The sequence below is a fragment of the Manis javanica genome, chromosome 10, assembly GCF_040802235.1.
Source record: "Manis javanica isolate MJ-LG chromosome 10, MJ_LKY, whole genome shotgun sequence".
Lineage (NCBI taxonomy): Eukaryota > Metazoa > Chordata > Mammalia > Pholidota > Manidae > Manis > Manis javanica.
The window spans coordinates 42,941,467-42,953,249 of NC_133165.1; the positions used below are offsets into that span (position 1 = coordinate 42,941,467).

General features: G+C 39.1%; 1 protein-coding gene and 2 non-coding genes across 4 annotated transcripts; all 3 read right to left on the minus strand.

Annotated features, from left to right (window-relative positions):
- Nucleotides 1-414: 414 nt before the first annotated feature.
- On the minus strand, nucleotides 415-11,382 carry CCT6A (chaperonin containing TCP1 subunit 6A). 2 transcript variants are annotated; one of them, XM_017674405.3, is made up of 14 exons: nucleotides 11,112-11,382; nucleotides 10,602-10,665; nucleotides 8,693-8,827; nucleotides 7,674-7,847; nucleotides 7,035-7,138; nucleotides 6,325-6,435; nucleotides 5,924-6,083; nucleotides 5,752-5,834; nucleotides 4,755-4,851; nucleotides 4,300-4,447; nucleotides 3,736-3,869; nucleotides 3,068-3,170; nucleotides 2,145-2,217; nucleotides 415-1,906 (listed from the first exon to the last, which is right to left on the minus strand). In XM_017674405.3, exons 1-14 carry the CDS (start codon nucleotides 11,246-11,248, stop codon nucleotides 1,834-1,836), a joined length of 1,596 nt encoding a protein of 531 aa, XP_017529894.1. In that variant the 5' UTR covers nucleotides 11,249-11,382; the 3' UTR covers nucleotides 415-1,833. The 2 variants fall into 2 exon arrangements, with proteins under 2 accessions (XP_017529894.1, XP_017529895.1); XM_017674406.3 differs by lacking the exon at nucleotides 11,112-11,382 and adding an exon at nucleotides 10,752-11,100.
- On the minus strand, nucleotides 4,113-4,250 carry LOC118969246 (small nucleolar RNA SNORA15). Its single transcript, XR_005057191.1, has one exon. It is a non-coding gene; the product is annotated as a small nucleolar RNA SNORA15 (small nucleolar RNA).
- On the minus strand, nucleotides 7,980-8,110 carry LOC118969247 (small nucleolar RNA SNORA22). The gene has a single exon (XR_005057192.1). It is a non-coding gene; the product is annotated as a small nucleolar RNA SNORA22 (small nucleolar RNA).
- Nucleotides 11,383-11,783: the final 401 nt, after the last annotated feature.

Genomic DNA, 11,783 nt, shown 5'->3' on the forward strand with positions numbered 1-11,783 from the left:
ACTTAGCGCGAGCCACGGGCCGCACAGGAGCGGCGGCTGGGTCAACAGCAGCAACCAGTTTACCAGGCCGGGTCCGCAAGCCTCGGAAGCACGCCGAGCGGGTATAACGATCCGTGCGCCTCCACACCGTGCATGCGTTCCGCACGCTCTACGTAAGCAGCCGTCCGCGCGCGCCTGCGCACTGCTCCCACGAGCATGCTCGACCGCGGAAAGAGCTTTCGATCTTGTGAACCTGGCGACACCTGGGGTCAACTCGGTACACGTGGAACCAGTATGAAAAAGTAATTCTCCCAGCGTTAGTGTTAACTGGCCCTGGCACTCCAGCAGCTCCTTCATTGCCCTGTGAATATCTGAACTGATTTCCTTCCCTTACGTTCATATCTGTGCGCTGGAATACCATTGAAAGATCACAGAAAAGGTTTCAACATTTATTGCACACTCACTACGGGCAATTGCCCAGTCCTCAAAATACAAAGCTTAGCAACACACATTATCACCTTCAAGAACTGCAGAAATACACGAACTGTATAAAATCTTTTTGGAAACGAGATTTGTAATTTGGGTTAGAAAAAGACTGGAGAGTTTGGGTTATTTCAGCATAAGCTAAAAGCTCAGGTGTTAAAATGCGGTCTGAAAACCTCTCATCTAGCCCATGCCTCAGTGTCCGTTTTACCTCTACTACCTGTATTTTAAGCCACTTCATACTTTTAACTTCCAACTCCCTTGCTTGTATTTCACCCTTTCTACCCACCATGACCTCTTCTCTGGGAAGCATTTTAGCAAAGCTACTTCAAAAATATTAAGTCCATATGCACCCCTATGGTTATCACAGCACTTACAACCTAAGTGTCCATCAGTAGATGAATTGATGAAGATGTAGTACATATATACAATGGAACATTATTCAGCCATAATAAAACAAATGCTACCATTTGCAACATGGATGGAGCTAGAGGCTATTATGCTCAGTGAAATAAGCCAGGAATAGAAAGTACCAAATGATTTCACTCATTGGTGCAGTGTTAACAAAGCAAAACTGAAGGAACAGAACAGCCAGACTCAGTCAGACTCCAAGGGACTAGCGGTTACCAAAAAGAGGTTGGGGAAGGAAAAGAGGATTAAAGGGCCTTACAATTAGCACACATAATATAGGTAAGGTCAGGGGGAATGCAGTATAGCACGGAGAAGACAAGTACATGACTCTACGGCATATTACACTGATGGACAGTAATACAATGGGGTGTGGGGGTGGGGACTTGATAATATGGATGAATGTTAGAACCACAATGTTGCTCATGTGAAACCTTCATGAGATTGTGTATCAATACCTTAAAAAAAAAAATTAACAGTCCAACTGATCCAACAGTTTACTCATTGGCACTTATACTATGGAAATAAGGATAGTTTCAAAACCTTGTTATTTAAGTGTTATTCATATTAACATAAAAATTTAATACCTAAATACTTAATAAAAGGGTACTACTGGATAAATTAAAATACATCCATTAGAAATTATTAAACCATTAAAATTTGTTCAAGGAATATTTAATAACAAGGTAGATAACATGTATTTTTGTATCACTGAAGCAAAAGCAATACATCCTGTTCACTGGGTAAAAACAGCCTGTTTTATGTGTATATACTGCAGTGCAATTAAAAAATACTGTAATTTTAACTTCAGAACTTCAGAATTTGAATAGGTGCCACTGTTCTCTCTTTTTTTCATATGGAAAAAGAAAATTCCTTTGAAAATCATTTGATGCCCCAAAATTCCATAGCTGTACTCTTTGAATCACTCTGGAAAGTCTTCATGATTCTAATACAAAGGAAGCTTCAACCTTTTAGAGAGGACATTCCAGCTCTCATGATCTCATCAACCAGGAGAATGTTGGTAGCAATCACAGTGCTGAAAAGAGGAAAAATCAGATGGGCTCAGATTTGAGACATATATTGTAATTCAATTCAATTTCCAACTAAACTACAAATTTCCCCCTTTCCCCCTCCATTCACAGAAGGCAACCTGGGTTACTTTCTGATGATTACATTTTATGGAGAAAAAGGTAATTAAATAGAACATAACCAAATTAAAAGAACATGCTGATTCCCTGAAGTTATTTTAGTATCACTGACTTTCCCAAACTTACCAGGAGTGAAGCAGCTGTTTCTTTACACAATAGTTATCCCATATGCCTACTTCTGCTGCTACCATTGGCTCACCTGAAAAGTAACCCAGTATTCTTAAGATCACAAATATAGCACAGGTCACAAGATCATGTCTAAGGGAATAAGTATTTTGCGCTGCTTTATCATTGATTACTCTCATTATCCAAAGTTCTTCAATCAGCCCAATTCTGTACTCCAAACTATGATTCCCTGTACCCAGTATCTTTGATGAGTGGCTGATCTCTACTTAGAAGACTTCCGGTGATAGGGATACTCTATTTGGTTGCCAAATGTTTGAAAAGACCTGTTTCTCTGGACACATTCCTTTTAGTCCTTATTCAAGTATAGCACTTTCTAGCCGAAATGGTGTTCATTGCCCTCATTCCAGAAATATTTTCTGTTAACCTGAATGTAATGTTGCCGTTGACAAGAGGTCTTACCCATACTGCATGAATGTACCTCAGTTCTCTCTCTTCCACTTTGTATTTATGCTTTATGTTGTTACACTGGCCTAAGACCAAAGCTTTAATCATTTCATTAGATCTGGTTTCCTCTTCCGGCATTATTTGCTATCCTCAGCCTTTTTTCAACCGTATGATCCCCCTAATTAATTTTCTTCTCAACGTCCCTGATAAAAAAATTGAGTGAAACAAGCCCAATATGAAACCTATTAGCCTAAACCACTTGATTCAGCAACAAATCTGTACTCTTTCAAAATTACTCAAACGTCTACTCTACTTCTTTCATTACTATGCCGTCGTATTTCAGAACCCATAGTTCCCTGAAGGCACTGGTTTCAAACTGCAAAGCAAATCAAGTCTTTTGTTTCCATTTTTTATCCTGTCTGGCTTTACCTCACCTGCACTATTTATTTAGTTCTCCCCTCAAACAGCTGCACTCTTACCTGTGTTCAAGTCGACACCCACCAGTTGACCTGATTCTGAATGTTCTGCTTGAACTTTAACTAGTGTTTCCTGAAGATCAAAACCAGAGTTCTGAGCAAGAACCTAAAGCAAACAAATTTAATACTCTTAAAAACAGGATCTAAGTGGTAGTCAAGTCTACAATAAAATGACAGTATTTTCAATTAATATTTTAAAAAGCCTTCATAAAATCATGAAGACAGATCAGGACAGACCAGTATTTATGTTCACTTTGGAGAATAACTAGACATTTGCTACTGACTCACCCACACCAAGCCCAGCAATACATTGGTCATAAACTATACCCCCAAATGAACATACTATAGAAAAATCACAATACTGATTACAGTTTAACTAAAAAATACCAAACCAAACAAAAAAACTTGCACTTGGATTCTAACTCCTACACTGCAAAACCTCTTTAAAGTATTTTTTTTGCCATCTGAAGGTTCAGGTATTCAGGTTTTCCTTCCAGAGGAAACAAATACATTTGGATGAGAAATACCTGTTCTAGCTAGTGTCAGGGAGAAAACAGATCCATCATGTTTATTCAATCAATATCCACATTATGAAAAATCCCACATTATCAAAAAGTTTTCATCAGCTGAATCATTTTGGCATAGTTTAGAAAACTGACAGGTATTCATACCTTGGGAATAATGAGCAGTGCATCAGCAAAGGCTTGAACTCCAAGTTGGGCTCTGCCCTTAACAGTGGGCTTGTACTTAATCAGGGCTTCTGCCATTGCTACTTCCACTGCACCAGCACCTGGAACTACACAGCCTGTTGGATGGGAATGGGGGGATGGGGTTGGGGAAGAAATGCTAAGCTACAGAAGACTGTAGAATCAATTTTAAGAAAATATACAAAGTACACATAAATGACATCCGCAATTTCTTAAGAATTCAGGTATAACCATAGCAATTTCAATCTTACATTCGAAAGCAATATAACCAACATATCAAAGAGCAAAATGATTCAATTTAACTAGTACTTGGAAGCTCTTATAAGTTCTTAGTTCATTTTATTTGTATCCACTTTTTAAAATGATATGCTATGGAAAAAACAGCATACCATCATAGCCATTTTAAAGGGGAGACTAACTTTTGCATGGTGTCTGGCTGTGTAAACTACTTATAAAAAGAACACAGTATTCAGCCATGCCTTTTAGACTAGCAAAAGGAATAAAATTTAAATACACTCAGAATCTTACCATCATCAATAGCATTTTTAACAGCCCTCAAGCCATCTCTTATTGCATCTTTGATTTGAGTAAGTGTGTGCTTATTTGGTCCTTTGACCAATAATGTGACAGAGCGTGGATTGTTACATTTCTCAATAAAGGTGAACTTCTCTTCTCCCTAGGTGAAGAAGAGAGAGTGTTTTCAAAAATAGTATTTAGCTGTCAAATAATGAACAGAGGAAAAAGCTTATCATGTAATGGTAAGTAGCATATTAATAGAGAACACTGATCACATTAAAGCAATTTCTTAAAAAAGAAAAAGCACATAATTATTTTCCCATGAATGGCTTACTGTTAATATACATAAACTACTGAAGTGTACATGAACAAAGCAAAAATCTGACCCTGCGTTTTAATTAATTTCTACTATTGAAGAATTCATGAACCATAAAGTAATACCACCTTCTGAAAGAAAACACACTTACCAATGTGTACTCATAGACCAGTCCTGCATGTCCCAAACAATTAGGACTCAGGTCATCAAGAGAATTTAGAGGTATGCCACCACAAGCAAGAGTCAGCCTGAAATATTGAAATGTTTTAAGGAGGATATGTAAGTGATTTCACTAATTGGGTTAAAAGAGAAAATTCATTTTCAGGAAGCAATTTTTCAGAATTACTTAATAAAATTACATTCGGGATGTATTTTAACTTAAGCCTTTCTGTTCACCAGTAGCCAGCCAAACAGTGGTCTTTCCTTATAATTCCATTTGAACTACTCTCCCCAAGTCAGCACTTTTCTGACATGAAATGTAAAGGTGGACATAGAGCTCTTCATTGTGGTGAGTTCTATGAGAGAAAGTGTTACTCTGAAATGCTTTGATGCTATCTCTTGACATAGAAAAACATGTACACAACATACGTTACGGTTTAAAAATAAAAGAAGTATACCTAATAAATTTTCCTAATAGTATTATTCACAAAAGCCAAATGTCTGACAGAGAAATGGATAAACAAATGTGGTATATCCATACAATGGGGTATTATTCAACTATAAAAAGGAATTGGTTTCTGATACTTGCTACATGGATGAACTTTGAAAACATCATGCTAAGTAAAATAAGCCAGACATGAGGACAAATGTGATTCCTTTATATGAAGTGCCAAACTCAGACAGAAAGTAGAACAGTATTAACGAGAATGTGGGGCAGAAATGGGGAGTTACTGCTTAATGGGTAGGGTTATTAGTCTACAATGATGAAAAGGGTTCTGGAAATGCATAGTGGTGATGGCTGCAAACATGAATTTAACAATGCCACTGAATTGTACACTTCAAAAAATGGGTTAAATGATAAATTTTATATTATGTATACATTTTATCACAGTAAAAAATGTAAAGTAAGTAAAGGAAAAAAGCAATAATCCCAATTAACCTGCAAAACAAGTAAACTTTACATCACACAGAAATTTTGCTATCCATACCTTTCCATATTTCTCCTTTTGGCTCTGCGGAGAGCTACTATGCCTTCTTTAGCAAGAGCATCTAGAGAAAAAGGGTCAATTCCCTGTAAAATAAAGGTTAGTTTCAGTATTTCACCTTAAAAATAAAAATGGATGAAACAGATCAGCTTACAGAGCAAAATTTCATTCCTACCTTTTGATTAATAACAACAAATCCTTTATCTGAATCACCACAGACTTTCTTTTTCAGTTCTATTATTTTTTTAACTCTATCTTCAATGAATTTCCTTTCAGCTTTTACTAGTTTCTCTCGCTCTTCTGCACTCTTGTAAAAAAAGCCAGAATTCACTTCTCTATTAAAAAGAAAATTTACAGAAAGGGGGGGAATTTTTTTTTGAGTAGATGCTAAGACAGCAGCTTCAGAAACTGTTGATTTTATAAATTTACATTTTCAGAGGCTATTCCCTTTAGACCCTCCAAACCCAACTGAAGCATTCATGTCCTTACAGTGGGGGAACTGAGTCTCACAAGTGAACTGCCCAAAATACCAGGCTCCTCCACCCCTCTGCCACTTGTAAGGGATTACAAACTCACGTTTTTTCATATTCTAATGACACATTGCATGTCAGGATGTATACATCTTCTACTCTTTTTTTCATATCAGGATGCCGTGCCCCATGGTCCAAAACAAGACCTCTGATTAAGCTATTAAAACACATTCAAAAATATACTGTTACTGATTTCTAGATGAGATGTAACACATGCTAACAAAATTAAAACACCGAATTGAAGCTGTATTGATCAAATTCACACAATAACTATTTCTTGAGATATGTTAACAAGACTTTTGGGTGAAACCTAGGCAGGTTCAACAGTGAAAAATCAGTATTTCAGAACATGACAAAATCAAGCCATTCAAACAAACCTAACCACTGCATCTTTTACAGAAAATTCTGCAAAGAAATAGTCTCAATTGGTAGGCTATCAAATTGTGATTACTTCTTTTAAAAGATGTTTTCAAACAAGGTCTTTGGGGAAAAAATTCCCCAGCGGTCTCTCATTATGCTTTGTTTCCAAATGCCAAATAACCGATATAGTTCATTTTTTAGAATCATTCTAAGTATAAACACATCATACTATTAATTTCAAGAAATACTAAGTAAATTAAATACTCATCTAGGCAATATACATTAATTCAAAGACCACTCCCCAAAGAAAAATCAGCCAAGAAATATGTACTGTATTTAATACCCATAAATTTGTAAGCATACTTTTTCAGTATTTCACTTTGTTCTACCACCTACCTTGTATCAGTTTCAGACTTATGTTTCATCTCCATGATCTCAACCATGAAGAGATCAATAGGTTCATCTTGTTTTCTAATGGCCAAAATGGAGTCCACAACAGCCTAGGAATACAAACACTAAATGAATCTGATTTACAGAAGCTGAGGCACTTAATGTTGTTTTCTGAAGAACAAATTCAACAAAGGTTTAGTTTCGTGACCTCAAAATCTCTGAATTGACCTAAATCTTTTTCTATAAGCTAACAGAATGCATTGTTTTTAAAGGGCCAAAGTAATTTACATTTCTGAATTCTCAATTTGTAATTAAAAGAATCACTGATTCCCTTTATTAAAAATACTGATGACAGAAGCATTTTGTAATGAAATCCCTGTTTTATAAACCTTTTAATGAAAACTCTGATTATACCTTTATAATGTGATCAAGTATACTATTAACTGATTTTCTCATTTTGTTTCCTAGGGACACAGATCAGGTTATCACTGCCACAAAAACAAACAACTTATTTCACACAGTGTAATACTGTGAAGACTTTACATAGCACTCTGTAACTGGAACTGTTAAGTTTATCAATGTTTCTAATATCAGGGTTTTTTAGTATAGGTGTATTATACCAGATACACCAAATTTAACACGTACCTCTGTTAAGACATCAGCAAGTTCAGCATGAACTTTAGTATGCAGAGATGTTCTGGCCACATCTACAAGCATTTCCCTGTCCATTTCTTTGCTTACTTTGACTTGTTCCAAAAACTGAAGTGCCTTTTCCTTTGCAGCTTCAAATCCTTCTGTTATTATTCTGGGATGAAGACCCTATAATATATATATACTATTATAAAACCAACTTATATTAGAGTTCTTCAATTAGATTTAACTATAGTTCATGATGAAGTAAATTTTTGAAGGGATACTCTGGATCATTCATACCCTTTAATACAATTAATATAATGTGCTGACTTTCTGAATACAGTTGAAAGGATAGAGTCCCTTCAATGCAGAGGAAAGGACAGACATTGCTCTAGCACAGAGTCAAAGCCAAGGGAACTATAAAGCACACTTGGGTGTTCACTGTGCAAATCACAGGTAATAATGGCAAACTCACAACTATGTATCAAAACAACTTGCAGTCAACTGGACCAGTGTATCTTTTCTCTAGGTTATCTTGATAATTTATGTCTTTTACTAATACAATGACTAAGAGACTAAGACTCTGCTTTCTCTCTCTTCCCAGGAAATTCTTCCTGACATTGGATTAGTGCTCACAGAAGTTTGCGTTAACCTTGGAACTACTCAGGGCCAAAAGTTTGTGGAATTCTTAAGTTTTTGGTTGGCCTTTTCCTTATAAATATGAATACTCCTGAATATCTCATTTCTAGATCTCAACTATTAAACTATATTATAGATAGATATAGATCATATATGCAACACCACTTGATTAAAAAAAAAATCTCTCAGGCCAAAGAAGGTTCCTAAGTTGTCCAGGATCACAATAAATTTGAGTTAGACCAGGATACAGACTCTGGGTTCCTAGATTTAAGCCCTCTGCTCTTTACATTCTACTATATGGCCTAAACTACTATTATACCTTAATTTGTATGAACAAAATCGTATTACTTCTCAAACACAAAACATCACCGAAACATGAGAATCATATATACTTCAGAAATATAGAGATCCGCCTGTTTCAGCAGCTCCCCAATGATTAGAACATTGGAAGTGGTACCATCACCAGTTATGTCATCCTGGGCTGTTGCTACTTTGGCTATTAAGGAGGCTGTCGGGTGCTGGATTTGCTGAAAGCAAAAAAAGAAAAAAATTATTTAAACTTCAAATAAAACACTCCAAATATACTTTAAAATATATAAAGGTATATATTTCCACAAACATGCAAGTGGTCAGCTATATAATATGCTGGTTAAAAACTCACCATTAACTATTTTGTGTATTAGTTTATGATAACCAAAACATCTTCATGTATAAATTTATTTCTCAGAGTATCTCCACTTTACTGATGAGAAAATGTGAGGCTCAGTTAAGGTCTACTTAAGGTGGTAGGAGCTAACAATGAAGTTAATTATTTCAAACCACGCGTGCCTCTTTATGACAAATCTAAGACTCTTGTGAGAATAAACCAGGTTAAACAAGGGGCCTTCTAAAATGAAAGCCCAGCAGAGTTCATAACTACTTGGCATTGACAAAAGAAAAAGAAAAAATAGCCCTCTTAGCAAGTGGTTAGTAGATGCTAAATCACTACGTGGAAAGGTTTAAGAACAGGATATTCATCTTGCCTCCAATGTCACTAAGACTCTTAACTACAAAGGTTCCAATCAAGGCTCCTGACTGCTTTCAGTTTATTTTATTCTCCTTTAATCTGAAATAGTTCTCCAGCCTTCCCTGTCTTTGGGGACGCTGACAGTTTTAAGAATCTAGGCCAGTCATCTTGCAGACTATTACCTCAATTTGCTGATGTTAACTATTTTTGGCAAGAATACTACATAGGTGATACTGTATACTTCTCACTGGATGTGTTTTATCATTTTGTTAAACTGCAAATGTTAAATGTGCTTCTATTTATGCTGTACTTCACAAAGACACTAGATATGGATTTTCTAACATCAAGCTTGAACTATAACTTCAATTATTCTCTGCTACCACAAGCCACCACTTAGCTAAGAACAAAAAACCCTACACCTTCCAGGGTTAGCTAGTCCTTACTGAAGATACTGGATGTTGAAGGCAACCGTACGCTACTATCAAAACCGTGAACTTTATTTTGAACTCAAAACAAAGCAAGTCATTTCTTTTTCTTGTATTTTAAAAACAGCTAGGTTTGGGGGATTCAGGTATGAGTAAAATGATTGCTCCTCTCAAAAATCTCCCCTTTTCTTGATGTTAGAAAAGCTGTATCTAGTATCTTTTTAATGTAATTTTTATAAAATAAACTACAGAGAAGCACATTACACATTTACTGCCTAACAAAATGATAAAACGAACCCACTGGGAAGTATACAGTATCACCTTTGTAGTATTTTTGCCAAGAATAGTTAACATCCAGCAAATTGAGGTAATAGTCTGCCAAATGACATGACTGGCCTAGATTCTGTCTGTGTCCCCAGGGAAGGCTGGAGAACTGTTTCAGATTAAAAACGGTAGTTTTATCTCCACTCCAGCTGGAGGTGGGGAGATGAGATATAACAAAGAATCATGTTTTGTAAAGAGAAAAAGTCCTGTCGCATTTTGCCCAATTCTGTCAATCACTCTCAGTTTTTCAGATTTTATGAGAATTTCATTAACTACAATCCTTTTTAACCAAGGCCTTAAATGGTTAAGGGTAGGGATTCAAAAAAGTCTATCAAGACTCCCGGGCTCCTCACTGTACTGTACTGTCAGTACTATTACTGATTACATTTCTTATTCCACTCGCTCCATTGTCTGAAAGACTACCTGTTGAAAGCCAACGAATATGATTTTCTCCCACTTTGAGAACGAACATTAAAAAATTTCCTACAGTTAAAATGTACTACGGAAAACCAAGACATTTCTGAACCTAGTACCGTGGTCTCTCACCATTTCATGAAGGAGCACATTGCCATCTTTAGTAAGCTTGATGTCTCCAGCACCAGAAACGAGCCTGTTCAACGGGCAGAAATGAATCACAGTGTGACTTTATCAACGGAGACTACACTAAGAGTGCCATAAAAATCAGGCTTTACCCACATCCTGGAGAGGGGGGCCAAAGAATTGGTTGGCCCTCTCCTCCCGGTAGTACGAATGGTGCAGGGCCCACCCCTGCCTTCGGGGAAAGTCCGTCCAGTCCTCAGGGTCGCGTCAGTCCCAGGGCGCTGGGGAGCGCTGCGCACGCGGGCAGCTTGGTCCTCCGCCGGGACGGCAACGACCGCAAGAGAAAATGACCGGGGCAGCAAACAGGGCAGACCAGGAAAATGCGGGGAAGAAGGGCCGAAGCGGCGAACGCGGAGCCCGGAGGAGGCGGACCGGAGGCCGCAATCCTCGGCCTAGGCCCGCAACAGCGCGTGGTGCGCGGCGCCAACCCGGACCTCCCCGCCAGCCCCGCCTTACATTTTCATGGTGCCCTTGGGCCCCAAATTGGTCCTCAGCACGTCCTGAAGCCCCCGCGCCGCGCTGATGTTGACCGCCAATGCCGCCTGGGCTCGGGCCACCTCGGCCTTGGGGTTCAGGGTCTTCACAGCCGCCATAGCTGACCCAGCACAGGAGTAGGAGGAGACTCGGCGCGCAGAGTACCCGGAGGCTGCTCAGCGTGGCCGGCGGGGCTGCCTACGTCTTCTGGAAAAGTCGGTCGCGTCCGGCCCGCCCCCAGTGTGCCCGCGCGCAGCTGCCATTGGGCCGCGGGGCTGGCCGGCGCTGCTCATCGGCTCGCGCACTCATGGCGTACTCGGCACCGCCCCTCGCGCCCCAACCTCGGCGCCATTGTGCACGGAAGGGGCCTGTTCTTAGGTGTTCATAGGCGGCAGGAGTTCGCGGGGCCGCGGCGTTGCGGCGCTGCTGCTGGCGTGCGCCCCGCCTTCCGGGACCAGAACCTGACGACGCAGGCGGGGCGGGGCCCGGGTGGCGCCCTCTGTGCGAGGCAGGACCTATTAGCTGCGCGTGACTGGGGAGTAGGCGGCCCGTTCCCAGACGTCTCTGGCCACAGGGTGTAGGGTGCTGAACCTCTCGCGCGGTTTTCCCGTCCTGCGTTTGCGTCTTTTATTCTAGTCACTAGAGTTTTATTGA